The following is a 14,392-nucleotide window of genomic DNA, read 5'->3' on the forward strand; positions in this document are numbered from 1 at the left end:
TTTTGTTCCAATTACTCTCTGACAGTAGGACTGTCTTCCAATCTCTCTCCATCCCTCCACACTCATCCACCCAGCTGCCACATATTGTACAGGCCAATCTGGATAAAGGGAGAGAGAGAGAGAGAGAGATGTGATGGACTCGGGGACAGTATGCTTGCAGCTGGCTGCCCGGCTAGCATTCTCTCCTGTCTCATTGCTCTGGGTGATAGCATGACGAGATGAGAATGGGGCTGGTGAGAAGGCTGATAAGGGCAGGAGTGGTGGCTGGCTGTACTGCTGCTATGCCTTGGCGAGATAGAGGACACACACACACACACACACACACACACACACACACACACACACACACACACACACACACACACACACACACACACAGACAGGTTGACGGAGTGGGGATTTTTTTTGGTAACAGTTAAAGGCTGAATCTCAGTTCAATTAAAAAAGTTAGTACACTAACCATGATCTCATGAATCTTAACTCCATTTTTATAATATGTATTTAAATAGGAAAATAGAGTTGAACATATGTCAGGTACTAGGCAAAGGAAATCTTATACTTGACCATTTAATTTAATTGACATTTTTACTGACAACCTCAACTGTTATAAAAATACCAAAATTAAATCATTTTTTTAACAGTATGGTACCTAAATTATATATCTAATATTTTGTCCACAGGGGCAAAAGTGCAAATCAATCTGTAAGTACATGTTGATAAGTTGTAAGATCTGGCTGCAATAGTATATATCACTTTTACACACAGTTTAGGATGAAAAGTAATTTGGTATGATTTACATATATATATAAATTGAAAGGAAATCACATTTTACACATCTAAGTCAATTTACAGGTCTTAGGGAGTACTACTAAATATGTGAAAAACAGTTGCATAAAGCCTTCTGTGGCTCCAGAATCTTAAAATGGTGTGTGGAGTTAGAATGAAGTGGGCTTATCAGACCCCTGTAGCCCGCTCCTCTATTAGCCAAGCTGTAGAACTAGAACTGTTGGCAGTTAGAGTTGTGTTGTGGGCAATGCAGGCACTAAGGGCCAGATGTACTAATGCTTTTGCGCCCACTTCAGGCGTATTTGTTTCGCAACGTGCGTGTAAAAGCATGGCGAGGTATGTACAAACAAGCCACGCTGAGGTAAAAACGCAGACTGCCTGTCGAGGGAACTGAAAATGGCAAATTGCGCTTTTCCGTGTCATGCATATGCATTCACGGGAGGGTCAAGGGGAAAGTGGGAGTTTTCCATAAAGATATGGGAGGGGAAGCGTAAAGTGCGCCTAATTATGTATTCCACGGTATGTACAAAAACCTCCCGTGACAGCGCGCCTCTATTTTGCAGTGAAAATTGTCCGCCTCTTAAAAGCAGGTGTAAACCAGCCGCAAGCAGGTTTCCTCGCATATGCCTCCAGGTGAAATGGCAGCAGTAATCCGAGCAAGACGAAACATAGGTCAAGGAGACGAGCTGAAAGGAGTTTGCCACCGTTTTCAGTTGAGTGAACACAAAATCGTTAAGCATTACAGATTAAGCAGCCATGCAATATTACAGTTACTGGAAGAAATCAAAGATGACAGCGAATCTCTGACTCAGCATTCACATTCCATTCCAGCCGTTGTTAAACTCCTCGCTACATTACAAATATTGGCATCAGGATCATTTCAAACAGTCATAGCATCCGCAGTGGGAATATCGCAGTCTGCACTCAGCAGTATCATAGCACAAGTACTTAACGCTTTGCTACAGCGCAATTTATGGTATAGTGGGCGGAGAAAGGTGCTGATTCCCCGATGAACTATAGGTTTGGTAAATACGACGTAAGCTGAAGTATCACAGCGTGCGCTTTCTGCGGGTTGGCCATGGCGCTGATAACGCTACATGGGCAAATGTACGTTTGTGCATACTTAAGTATTTCTAGATCTGCTGCATCAATTTTGTTTTCACCTAGGACCCCCTTCAAATTCCTTTGCTTATGTCATTACAGTCAGTGTGGATGCATTTAACCCAATACTCAATATGTGTCTGGTTAAAATATTCTTTTGGATTTTGGGGAGGTTCTTTGTTGACACACACACACACACACACACACACACACACACACACACACACACACACACAGAGACAGACACAGACTGATAGATTTTATTGTTGGAATTGTTAGGTTTCAGAGGGAGGTTGAAGCTAAGGCTTGACTGTGTAATCAGGTTTAGGTGTCTCTTGTTAAATGGCAGAGCTGCAGACTGTGGCAGTGGACTGAGAAAGGCTGGGAGTGCAGCCAAAGCCCAGAGGAGGCCAGAACTCAGACATGCCTCTGGCTCTGTGTGTGTGTGTGTGTGTGTGTGTGTGTGTGTGTGTGTGTGTGTGTGTGTGTGTGTGTGCAACCATAAGTTCTCTAATTCTTGCTAATGATAAAAATGTTTCAAGGTAGTGAGAGATGAGATGTGCTGTGTTTTTCCTGTGGTGTGAAGTTATGCCTCCATTTAAAGTGAATAAGCTGCTGACGTGAGGATAAGTTTGTGTCTATCTGAACTTATGATACACTGTGACCCTGGCATGCACTCATACTACTGAAAAAGTGCAAACATATACTAACCTTTCCTCTTGGCAATGTTTGAGACACTTCATTTCAGAGTTCCTACTGTATATAGAATATTCATGCCACTTTATGCTGTCTCATACAATCATATAGATGAATAATTGAGACTGACGAGTGGCGTCAAAAAGAGTGATTTACCATCACAGTATATCCTATGCTTTATTACATCTGATACTGTGGCATAAGAATGAACACTACACTAGGATCGGTAATAAATGATTATGCATGCAGCTAATTAATCTGATGAATATTTATAACCACTTAAACACATTGTAATGGACTGATTAAGCAGTCCAACGCTGCGAGTTTGAATTAGTGCAGTTTTTGAATAATGACAGAGTAACTTTCCATCTCACTGCTAATGTTCTTCTCTTTAAATGGGGAGCCTTTTTCTCACATTTTCCCCAGCCAGTTTTTTCCCTCCCTCGCTAATTCAAAGCAGCGCAGCTACATTAGAATGGAACATGGCAATTATCACCTTTTATCTTGGGTGGGCGCGCTTGCTCGCTCTTACCTTCCCTCTGTTGCTGGGGAATGATGGTTGGTTGCTGTGGGAACGCTTGGCTGATTGGCGCATAGGCGGCAGGGTAGGCTGCTGTTGCAAAGGGAGAACCAGAGTGGAATTTTTCATATCTCTATTTTCATATTTGACACAACAAAACTCAAATCATTATTCCATTGTTCATTTGCGTCCTCTAGACATTGCGTAAATAAATTGCATTATGACTGGGAGCCTGGGCTCATTTGGCTGGTGGATCACTACACAAAGAGTATGGCAAAAGGGGAGTGGAGTGAAGTTCAACTAAGCAGACGCACAAAGAAAGAGGGGCAGACTTACTTACACCGTGTTAATGAGAGCTGATGTCAGGCAGAAAGCAGTGGTTATGAGAGGCCTATTTCATCTCTCATTTAGGAGGCTATGGCAGGTTCCGATCCTCAGCTCTCGGTGTACTTTTGGAATTAAGATTTTTTTGTGGGTGTATAATCAAGTCAACTGAAAATCCTTTTGAAATCCTAATGTAAAGTAGCCTAATCCGGGAGGAAATTGGCTGGTCATCCAGCTATCTCTACCTGTCATAGTGTCTACTGATGTGGCAAACAGAAACGGAGAGGGGAGAGGGAAAGGGACAGATGGAGCAAGTGAGGGGAGGTAGGAGAGACAGATCACCTGCGTAGTGTTGGACGCCAGCATAAGCCTGTTGGAGAGGGTCGGTCACCGTTGGACTCTGTGCTGCAGAGAGACGAAAAGAGAGACAGAGAAAGGGGGGTGACAAAGAGGAAAATGAAAGCAGAAGAGACAAAGAATGGTCAAGACAGAGACAAAGAGAGATATAGAGAGAACGTTAAAGAGCAAGACCGAAATTGGCTTAGCTGTAGAGAACCATCGGGGTACGATCACACAAGGAGTGGGAGAAATGTGGGTTGTCATATCTTAGTTCTTCAAAATGCCTGTTTGCCCCAGATGTTTGCATCAAATATTAACAACATGCCAAACAAACCACTTTGTAGTTCATTACAATTGCAGCTGCCTTTGCATAATGCAGAGATGGGGTGTGTGTGTCTGTCAATTCTTCAGGAATCAGTCCCAGACAACATTAAGAAGCCGAGGACGGGCTCAGACACATCAAATTAACCATAATGGACTGATGGATGAACTGATGGATTCATCATGATACTAGGGCTGGCTGCTCAGAAATCTGCCAAAGACACTGTTGATTGACCCTCAAGCCTTCAACACTTCAGTTCAGATCAGAAAAAGATGTAATGAGAGTGTGAAGTAAAAAAGGACTCTTGTCAACTTTTTACAACAGTTACCATGCGACATACAGTAATTCAATTTGTCACCACTGACGTGCTGAACTTGCATCGTGGCAATTAGGTGATGTTCTTATTCAGAGCAAGAGCAGCACTAGAATAATTCATCATATATCATCATCAGTACAAGCAGCTAATCATTAGGGTCAGGGTCAGAGCAACAGTCTCCTGACAGTAGATGTTACAAATATATTTCATGTTTCTTTTATGTAAACCTTGATTGGCTCACCTGGGTAAGGGTGGATACCATTGGTGTAGATGGGCTCAGAGGCGGACTGCCCATTGCTTTGAGGCGGGAGGGCACTGAATCCGTTGACCCCGATAGGGGTGGCTATGCTGGGCACGGCTGTGGCAGAGATGCCCGGGGGTGTGCTGGTGCCTGCAAATAGATATACTGTAGAGTCATTACGGAAACTGCCGAGTGCACCCTTCAAATGCTGCACAATCAAAAAATAGAGGTACAAGAGAAGTATATATTTTGTACTGAAATGTACGTTCACAAATGTACTACTATATGACAGCCACATAATGGGCCCTCATGAGCACAAATGCGTACCTTTTGACCCACCATGAAGGTACAGTGTACTGTAGTCTGGAAAAACCTGAGGTAGGTGTGAGAGGGGGTTCACAAGGTACTAATTCAGCCTGAACAGTTACTAATATCAGTAGCAAGGGAAAAGCACTCATCCACCACTGTAATATAACATAATAAAGGCAAAGGTACTCTGAGCTCTAAATATGTCCTCATTATAGCCTTGTTTATATTTATATTTCTGTCACTTGGGTACAAAACTGCCCTATTTTGATGTAGAGACTTGTGCATCTTCTAAACACCTTTCCTCCTTGTGGTGATATTCCATCTGTCGTCTTGTCAGTCCCGTTTTGTGCTGATGTTTTTTTTAATTTTTTTTCTAATCCAGGTGAAGGGCATTTAAGTCATGTAGGATTATGTTTGATAGGCATTACCTGGTATATGTAGGCCTTGTGGATTACAAATGCTAGGTACAGCGTCAAACCACTTTATTTAATACATCTGCAATGACCCTGCCTTCAGGCGGCCTGCCTACTTAGTGTCGAGCCATCAAAGCTCTTCATGACAAGGGCCAAAAAGATAGTTCAAACCGGGGTCCAGGATTATCTCACACAAATCTTTTCTCTTATATTGTATAAGCCAAGGACTCTGCATCCAAAGTCATCGGATTGGCCGTGTTCCCAGAAAACACACACTGTCACAGAGACACAGAGGGAGAGAGCGATAGACAGACCGACAGAGAGATAATGAGAGAGAGGAGCAGAGAGAGACTATAATGTAGCTGCCAATGATTGTCAAGGAATGCTGTTCTCCCATCATGCCTCCTTCTATTCAAGGCCCTGCTTCCTTTAATTCAACACTGGCGATGTTTGCTCCAGCCTAGAAAATGAAGCCTACATCTTAAAAAATGTAACAAGGGCAAAAGCAGAAAGGCCTTGAATGAATACATTACTACTGCTTCTATAATTCTTGCTAATGATGAAAATGTCCCAGGGCAGCAGTGAGTAATGGAGAGAGAAGCCCTGCAAGTGTGTATTTGTTTGCACATGTCTCTGCTGTTGCACCCCAGTCAGTTGGTGTGTGCGTGTGTGTGCCTGCCTGTTAGTGTATACCTGAGGACGGTGTCATGGGAGTAGCCACCAGGCCGTTGACATTGAAAGCTGCCATTTGCTGCATTTGCGCGGCAGCGATGGCTGCCATGGGGTTCAGGTAGGACCCTTGCGTTGCTGCCATCAGGGCTGCTTGCTGTTGCATCATCTGCTGTAGGATTAAAGAGCAGTGGGGAGAGAGGCGAATGGCGGGAGGGATGGAGGGAAGGACAGAAAAGGAAAGGAGGGTGAAATAGCCGCAGGACCAGAGCATGTTTATTCACACATCTCTGTTTGCTTGGCCCATGCCTTGTTCTTGAACAGAGTGGTCTGTGTTGCCCTGCAGCGTTGCTTCCCAACAAGTGTAACACTGCTCTGGCCTTGTGCTCATTATACTACATAAGATAAAGGTTATGCGGTAAAATGAGTTTAGCAAGCTGGAGACTATGTATAGCTATATGAACCGTATATGTATAACGCCACCGCGGTGGCAGAGTTAGTGGAAAGATTGTGCGTGAGTGGGCGATTCTCACCTGTCAGGGTGAGTTGTTAGCTACTGTGTGAGTGTAAAATCTCACAGACTCCTAACTCAGGCTGTGACTTTCATGTGTGAATAGGAAATGGGGGGTGGAGTGGGGTGGGCAGGCAGGGAAAGGTGTAGGGGGTGAGCAGGTTTGGGTTCGTGGTAATGAAGTGCACCTCTGTTTGAGTGTTAAGGCATACGGTATGTATAAGTACATGAAATGTTAAAGAGGCAAGCTTGGGTAGGCAGTTTAAATTCACAGAGAAAGTCAGGGATGTGGGAATGGAAAGTGAATATGAAATGGATGCTCACGACTGTATGAAAGTAAAACAGTGTAGTGCTGAGCATACATGATAAGCAGCTTCCCTGGACAAATGAAGGGATAACAAGACACAATACAAAAGCAGTCCAGCATTTTCTGTAAAACCTCTGTAAATGTGGACTCTGACAGCCATTTAATAGTCTGAATCACTTAAGGAGTTGTTTGCTGGGAGTGTCACATGCCTAGTGGGAGAAATAATTAATTCAAACCTCAAATCACAACAGTTTTCATTTCCTTTTTTAAAAGCTCACCGTCTCCTCCCCCGCCGGGCTGAGACTTACAGCATGAGAGTAGGCGCCATAGGCCCCAAACTGGATGGTCATGGGACTGAAGATGCCGAGCTGGCCCGCCATCTGGTGCATCCTGCGCAGAGTCCTTTCCTTATCAGTGTCTGCAAATTTGACCACCAGACTGGACGAGGCACCCTAGAGGGGCACGTATATTTACAAGGTTAGAGAAATATGCAACTAAACTTACATTTATTTTCAATTTCCATTTTTTGACGTGTCAATGGAAATTGTTAAATTGGACACTTTACAGTCTGTTATAATACTTTTCAATGACTGCATGGAGTTAAACAAAAGCAAATTAGCATAAAACTAAAACAACTATCTGGATAGAAATATAATAAGTCATTTGGGCTGTCGAAGTTTCAGCAGAGTACGACAACTAATAATACCAACTTTTGGAACAACCATGGTTACTTTCAATCAGCAGCGTTTTGCAGATTGCACCTGCCACTTCAGCTGGCCAACTAGCTAATGAGCTTGTGTTTGTTAGCCACAACTGTTTGTGAAAATCCTTAGACTGAATAAATAGTTATTCACTGGGAAAAACTGAAAGAGGAAAACAAGGCAATATTAATACATATTCTGTAACTACAGTAGTTTGGATCTCATGAGATTTATCATCTCATGAATGTGATGTCACTGACTGACATTGTTACATAAGCCTGACAAGTCTATTGCTCTGGTTAAAACTGTATGTGATGCTTAAACTGGAAGTGTGCAGATATGTGAACACATTGAACACTATCAGTCTGTCCATTACCTAAATATAGGCCATTTAGAAACAAGGTTAAACAAACAAGGTGTGGTTAAAAAAACCTTTCCATTGGGAGATGACTTACAACAAAATGTTGGCTCCATAATAAAAAGGTGTAGACCTGATTTGTATCAGTGCATCAACCTTTGTTTATTAAAATGTGTGTTAAATTAAAGTGTGAGTTCTCTATAAAGGAGAAACAATGGTGAGCTTCATTTATTTATGTCATATAATGTCCATTGTACACAACATTCAACCCTTTAAGACCTAATATCAGTAACCCAAGGAAGCCAGTGGAAGTGAATGTGCACCTCTCATGACTGCAGTCATTTAGCTGTCAGTGTTAAATGGAAGAGAATAGTGAGTGCTATTTGCTTTTGTGAACTTTCCAACTCCACTGTATACACTGGGAGTGAACTGTGATCCTAACCAGATCCCACAGGAGTTCCAGTCCCCCAGTGGTGAAGCTCCACTGAATACTGTATTGGCTAATTAGGTCTGACAAAAGCCTTCGGCATGTGGAGGGCGAAGTATTGACTAATGGCTCTGCCTTATGGCAGATATAGTTCCGTATTGATGTCCATGCTCCTGAGTTTGCATCCAATTAAATCATTTCAGACAGAGACCAGAGTCAGTTCCTCATGTGACATCTAGGCAAGGAGAGAGGCGGGTAGAGTGTCTGTGTGTGAGTAAGAGACAAAGAGATAGAGAGGGAGAGGGAGGATGAGGAGGCTGCCAGGCAGCCACAGACACTGTCAGGAGGACCAGGCTCCTATTTAATTAAAGGCAATGCATGCTGGGAAAGAGCACGGAGCACCACCAGGACAGAAGGACACAGGCAGCCAGGGGGCAGTCAGGATATGATTAGCAAGATCATAAAAGCAAAGACATGGGGAGAAAAGGACTCCATAATCACAACTTGGATATATCTTTCACAAAATGTCTCATCCTGACAGGGTCAGTACAAATTCAGGCTTTGATTTAGATTTCCATATTTTCTTTGGGTGTAGAACTCAAAAGTGTCAGTGCAGAGGACACAGTGACAGGGAAAGACGAGGCTGACCAGTGTGAGTGATTCTTCATACACCTGTTTGTTTGTGCAAAAGTTTATGTGACTCTCTGTATAAGAAATTGAAATTGACAAAACTAGACAAAGCTTGAGTTTTACTTACATGATGCACATTTCTAAAGCAGAGCTATCCAAACAGAAAATCCTAGTAACAAACAAACATATACCTTGCGAAGCTTAATATAGCAACTGCATAGTACGTGTATTCAGCCACTGAACAAACAGCCTCAGTCTTGCTGTTGTGCAGCCTTACTTCATGCTATTTCGTAGTAATTCATACAAAAGTGTGTCCTATTTTTGTAATCGCTTAATTAAATTTAAAAAGGAACAGCTAAGCGATAGTGCCATTGAGATGGCAGTTTGCCTGGTTGGTCTTGTCCTTTGCAGTTTGATTAGTCATGGTTGCTGTAACAAACCTCACATACTATCTAGTCATATAATTATCCTGCCAAAATGTATTGTTTTATTGGACATTACTCTAACATCAGTTGTATCCTTTCCGGAGCTAGTTTCTGTTCTAATCTATTTTTTCCCTTTTCTTAAAAAAAAGACATATGCATTTTTTAAATGCAAAAAACAAACAAGCTCTTGTTCAGAGGCTTTGCAAGTAAGCTATTTGACTAACCCATGTGGAAAGTGTCTTACAAACATTTTATTAACTCAACCAAGAGAATGTGTTGGCTGTAGATAACTGTGAGAAAGAGGCTGAGGAATGAAGGAAGGCATCAGCATGGACCCCAGGGACAGTGTGTCTCAGATGGGATCCTATCAGAGCCAGACAGCACCCAACCTCAGGCCAGAGGAGACCCATCTGGTGTTTCTCCCTCGATGCCATTTCAATTAGCTAAATCAATACTCTGATGTGGCGGCGTTAACGGCACAATTTTTCCCTTTCTAATTTTATTGTATCCCACCTCCTGAGCTTTTTCAGTTCTTTCTCAATGTTGTGGGCCAGTTGAAGGGACAGGGCTGTTGGATTTAATGTGACTGGCACTGAGCAAACATTCTCCTCCAGCGTGCTCAAGCCTGCCCACAGTATGGGGGCACGGCATTTGGATCACATTCATTTTCTGCTTTGTGTATGTGTGTATTCTTACATTCATTTAAAACCTCATGAAGAATGCATTGTGAACATCGGGACTGTGAAAGCCCAAGGCTGCCTGTACTCACTGCACCGTGACTCAAGAGCAGGCGAGCCTGGCCTGGTCTGGCCTCTCCCAGCAGAGTGCTGTAGACGACAGCACGGGAGGAAACCCAGGCTGCAATGTCTGCACTGAACAGACTTGGCAGCACCATTAAAACACTACAACAGCCTCTGCCGGTGTTGTCAGCAGTGCCACTCATGTCAGAGCCTAGCATTTTTGACTTTCATAGCATAAAAGCCAAAATATCCCCTCTAAAAAAAAATAAAGAATTTTCTCTCATCCTCTCCCCCAAACAGGTGAATTTTATATCCTCACCTCTCAAGTGGAGATATTCAGAGTAGATCCAAGGCCTAATCAGATAAAGCAGATTTCAAAGTGTGATCTCCCTCACAGATGAAGTGATCAGGGATCAAGAGTTTCTACCCACATAAAGAGAGTAATATGTGGCCAGGCAATGAAGGAACAGGTGACAGCAGACAATAGGCACTGGATGCAAAGCAGCCACTCCCCACTGGTAGCAGAAAATCACAAGCTGACAAACAAACAGAATAATAACCTCCACCGGCATGACTCCTATACCTGGAGAGAAAATGAATTTACTGAATTTGATAAGGGCCAACAGGGAGCCTTCACTTTTGACAGGTACAACTAAGGAATTTGTCACGGGTTCAAAAACTAATCTAATTTCTCAAACAACACACTTGACTTGTGAAAATCTCCCATATTGGATTTTGTATAGGCCGCAAAATGTGTAGATGAGAAAATACACAACGGTAATTGAGGGATTAGAACACAACTACACCAGTGAAATGGCATTATGCTTTTATCTCTGCATTACTGTGATACAAAGACACTGGTGTTAAGTGTGTGCTAACGCTAAGGTGCTAAGGTAAACAGACACTCCTCTTCCATCCTCTACAGAGGCTTACAGCAATATAATTCAACGACACACTTATTGAAGGGAAAACTGTCATTGTGAAAAGCATACTAATGATTACTAACAAATGTTCTCAGAACCTACTTTCTCCCTCATTCAGCAAACATGTAACAGCTAAATGACAAATGAAACTTGTCTCTCAAAATTGTCTCAGGTTTTTACAGACGTATTGACTCTAAAGGTGTTAATCGAGAATCTGTAAGAAATTAATTGAATACACCATAACAAGTTTGTTTGGTAATTGGATGAACCCTCCGTTGGCTTCGACTCTCTAAACCTTGCTACATCTATGCTAGCCTCATGGGAGGACTGTCTCTCATTAGCACTGGATGATGCTGTCTTGGTCTGGCCTTGCTGTCCACCACATACTGCTGCTGCTGCTGCTGCTGCTGCCACTGAGCACTCTGCATCAAGCCAAAAGACACAAAAGAGCAACACTTCCATTCATAGTGGTATTTCTCACTTGGTGTGTATACTGCGTTTTGTAAATAACAGTTTCCACCACAATATGTGAAGAGTGCAAAAACACAAAACTCCATGTAGTATGTCAGCTACAAGCCTGCTGAGATTCTACAGTGGTTTCATGTGGCATTTGATGAATTGTGTGTTGCAATGACTATGCTCTCTGGCTTGGTCTTATCTCTCATTAATCTGGAACTATAGTATCACACACATGCACAATCTTGTTGCTGCCAACACCGGCAAGCTCCACAGGCCCTGTCAGCCACGCTGTGACACCGAACATGACAATGTCTGCAATTTGCTGGGTGCTGTCTGCCTGCCCCCGGCTCTGCCATTTGAAGTTTTGCCACCTGTGCCTCTGCAGCCTTACTGTAATTCAACAGATGAACCAGTGAGAGTGCCTATTCTGTGTCCAATCACCTTTTTAAGTTAATTTTGGAAGCACTTGCAATCTGCAATAAACATCAATTAAAGCTATGACCCGATCTATCAGTGCATGCCCTTCGGTGGCATCCCTTGCCCTTAAGCTTCATTAAAGCCTTTCATTTTGGGCCAGCGTATTTTGGTGCAGGTATTATTTATGGAATGTGTGCGTGTGCCAGGTAACACAGATGCTGGAGAGAGAACATTAAGAGGGAGAGAGAGACAGAGAGGGGTTGAGAGACAACTCTTTGTTCAAGGTTCATCCAGACCTCACAGCTGGCAGCAGGCAGTAAGCAGAGAAGCCCACTCTCTGAATCCTGCCTCCTGTTAGTCTGTTGTTGACGACATGTGGCAGTGATATTATCCAAATTAACTGCATCCCCCATCGGTACCAAAGCCTTAGTTGGATACTAATGGCCACCTTGCCTATTAATCTGAGAGGAAGTTGGATTTGGGGAGAGGAGGATAACAGGTGCAGAGAGAGAGAGAGAGAGAGAGAGAGAGAGAGAGAGAGAGAGAGAGAGAGAGAGATATGGATAATATAGATTATTAATGAACTTTTGGATAACCCCAGGACTGTTTGGGGCTCCATATGTTGCCTTGGACAGTTCATCTGCAGCAGACCTCAGGTGGCTCAGTGGCCCGACCTAGTGCAAATATGCCTGGGCTACAGCAACACAGACATATACAAAGTGTGCATAATTAAATTTTCAATTCAATTCAATTTTATTTATAGTATCAAATCATAACAAGAGTTATCTCGAGACACTTTACAGATAGAGTAGGTCTAGACCACACTCTGTAGTTTACAAAGCCCCAACTATTACAGTGGTTGCCTCAAGAGCAAGCATTAGCAGTAGCTATTGCGACAGTGGCAGGGAAAAACTCCCTTTTTTGTTAGGAAGAAACCTCGGACAGATCCAGACTCTTGGTAGGCGGTGTCTGACGGCACCAGTTGGGGGTGTGGTGAATGGTGGCAATAATAGTCATAATAAAGATAGTGAAACAGTGACCACAATGGTAGTCGTAGTAGTTCATGTCATAGTAGGGCACAGCGGGGCGTTATGGGGCGTTATGGGGTGTGGTGTAAGTAGTCGGCATGAGCCAAATTTTGATCTGTGCAAGAAAACGAAAAAAAAAAAACCCGCCCCAGAGGAGTCCAATTATGTAAATCTTATGAATGTAAACATATTCTGTTGATTGAGTCAACAAGATATTTGAGTACAAGGTAAATATCTTGATTATAATCAAATTTTAGTAAGAGGCCTGTCATAATTGTATGCGATCAGTTTGCAACATGATTATTCTTTGGCTCATGGCCCACTGCTTATTAAATTTTGACCCTTGTGGTTTATGTGCCAAAAGGTTTGGTCTTTACTGAGCACAACAACCAAACATACAGTTGAAACGACTCTACCACTTATTTCCCTCCCTCACCACTTCAATGTAATGCAAAATGAGGTGGCATCAAAAAGATGTGTAAATTACATCTGGCTTCCAGGACACTATCTGGCTGCCAGGAGGCGTCCGTAAATATTTATTGCGAAACATCAGTGAAGTGTGTGAAGGTGCGGATGTCTGCCAGAAAGAGTGTCTGCTCATGTGTGTGTCCAGCTGTGCAATACTCAACATATACCCAGACTGGCAGGGATATGCTTTGTTATTCATCATTTCTTTTACTTATGCCTTTTTGGTGGCCTTGTTCAAGCCCGACAAAATTAATTCTTAATTAACTGCAGCTTGACAAGAGTTACAGGTTTGATGTCCTCATTTTTCAACTATATAAATCAACACCAACTAATGGTGTTTCATGCATCTTATAACTACTCTATATCAAACACCATTACCTACTCTTCACAATTACTTGTATATGTACAGTTAAACTATATTTCACATCAATAAAAAGCACATTTACATCTACATCTTCGTGCAATATAGTCTCCATTAAACATAGTGATGCTTTCATCATTCTCTTGCATTGCATGTGAGGTCTTCTCTCATTATATGTTAACATGCTGTATGATTGTCAGCCAAGCCATGAGAACAAACACCTGTATGTGTGTCCTATGTCTGTAAAGTGAATGAACTCCTATGCAATTTGATTTACAATTGGGCTGAGCAGCTAGCATTTACAGTTTAAAATTTTTTCACATGTTAAGATAAATACCCCGGTTTTGGGTATATGATACAGAGGCTATGAAAAATAAATGTAGGAAAGCTCAATGTTAATGGGAGGCTGATGAACTGCAAGTGTCCCACAATATTATGAAGGACGTGATGCTGAAATATCGGGAAGCAGTTAAGGAAGCAAAAGTGGCTTATTAATCTGACCTCATTTTGAAGATTCATCCTAACTCTAAGGTGATTTTCTATAGTATTGACTTACTTGTTAACCTCCCTTCTAGTCACTTTAATGAAGCGTCCCTTGATA

At 42.5% G+C, this 14,392-nt stretch overlaps 1 protein-coding gene across 11 annotated transcripts in view; it reads right to left on the reverse strand.

Moving 5' to 3' along the window:
- si:dkey-205h23.2 (CUGBP Elav-like family member 4) overlaps positions 1-14,392 on the reverse strand; it is a 148,480-nt gene that overhangs the window by 18,586 nt on the left and 115,502 nt on the right. For 4 of the 11 annotated variants that reach the window (XR_004101885.2, XM_031281434.2, XM_031281442.2 and 1 more), the window contains 5 exons: positions 7,133-7,306; positions 6,061-6,208; positions 4,646-4,810; positions 3,770-3,832; positions 3,116-3,196 (listed from right to left, as the gene is read on the reverse strand). Coding sequence is in view for 10 of the 11 variants with exons in the window: in XM_031281434.2 (XP_031137294.1) it covers positions 3,116-3,196; positions 3,770-3,832; positions 4,646-4,810; positions 6,061-6,208; positions 7,133-7,306 (631 nt within the window). In the remaining variant the exon portion in view is untranslated. The remainder of the gene's footprint in view (positions 1-3,115; positions 3,197-3,769; positions 3,833-4,645; positions 4,811-6,060; positions 6,209-7,132; positions 7,307-14,392) is intronic. The other 7 variants (XM_031281441.2, XM_031281440.2, XM_031281435.2 and 4 more) reach the window with 6 other exon arrangements.

The sequence above is a fragment of the Sander lucioperca genome, chromosome 3 (genome assembly GCF_008315115.2).
Source record: "Sander lucioperca isolate FBNREF2018 chromosome 3, SLUC_FBN_1.2, whole genome shotgun sequence".
Lineage (NCBI taxonomy): Eukaryota > Metazoa > Chordata > Actinopteri > Perciformes > Percidae > Sander > Sander lucioperca.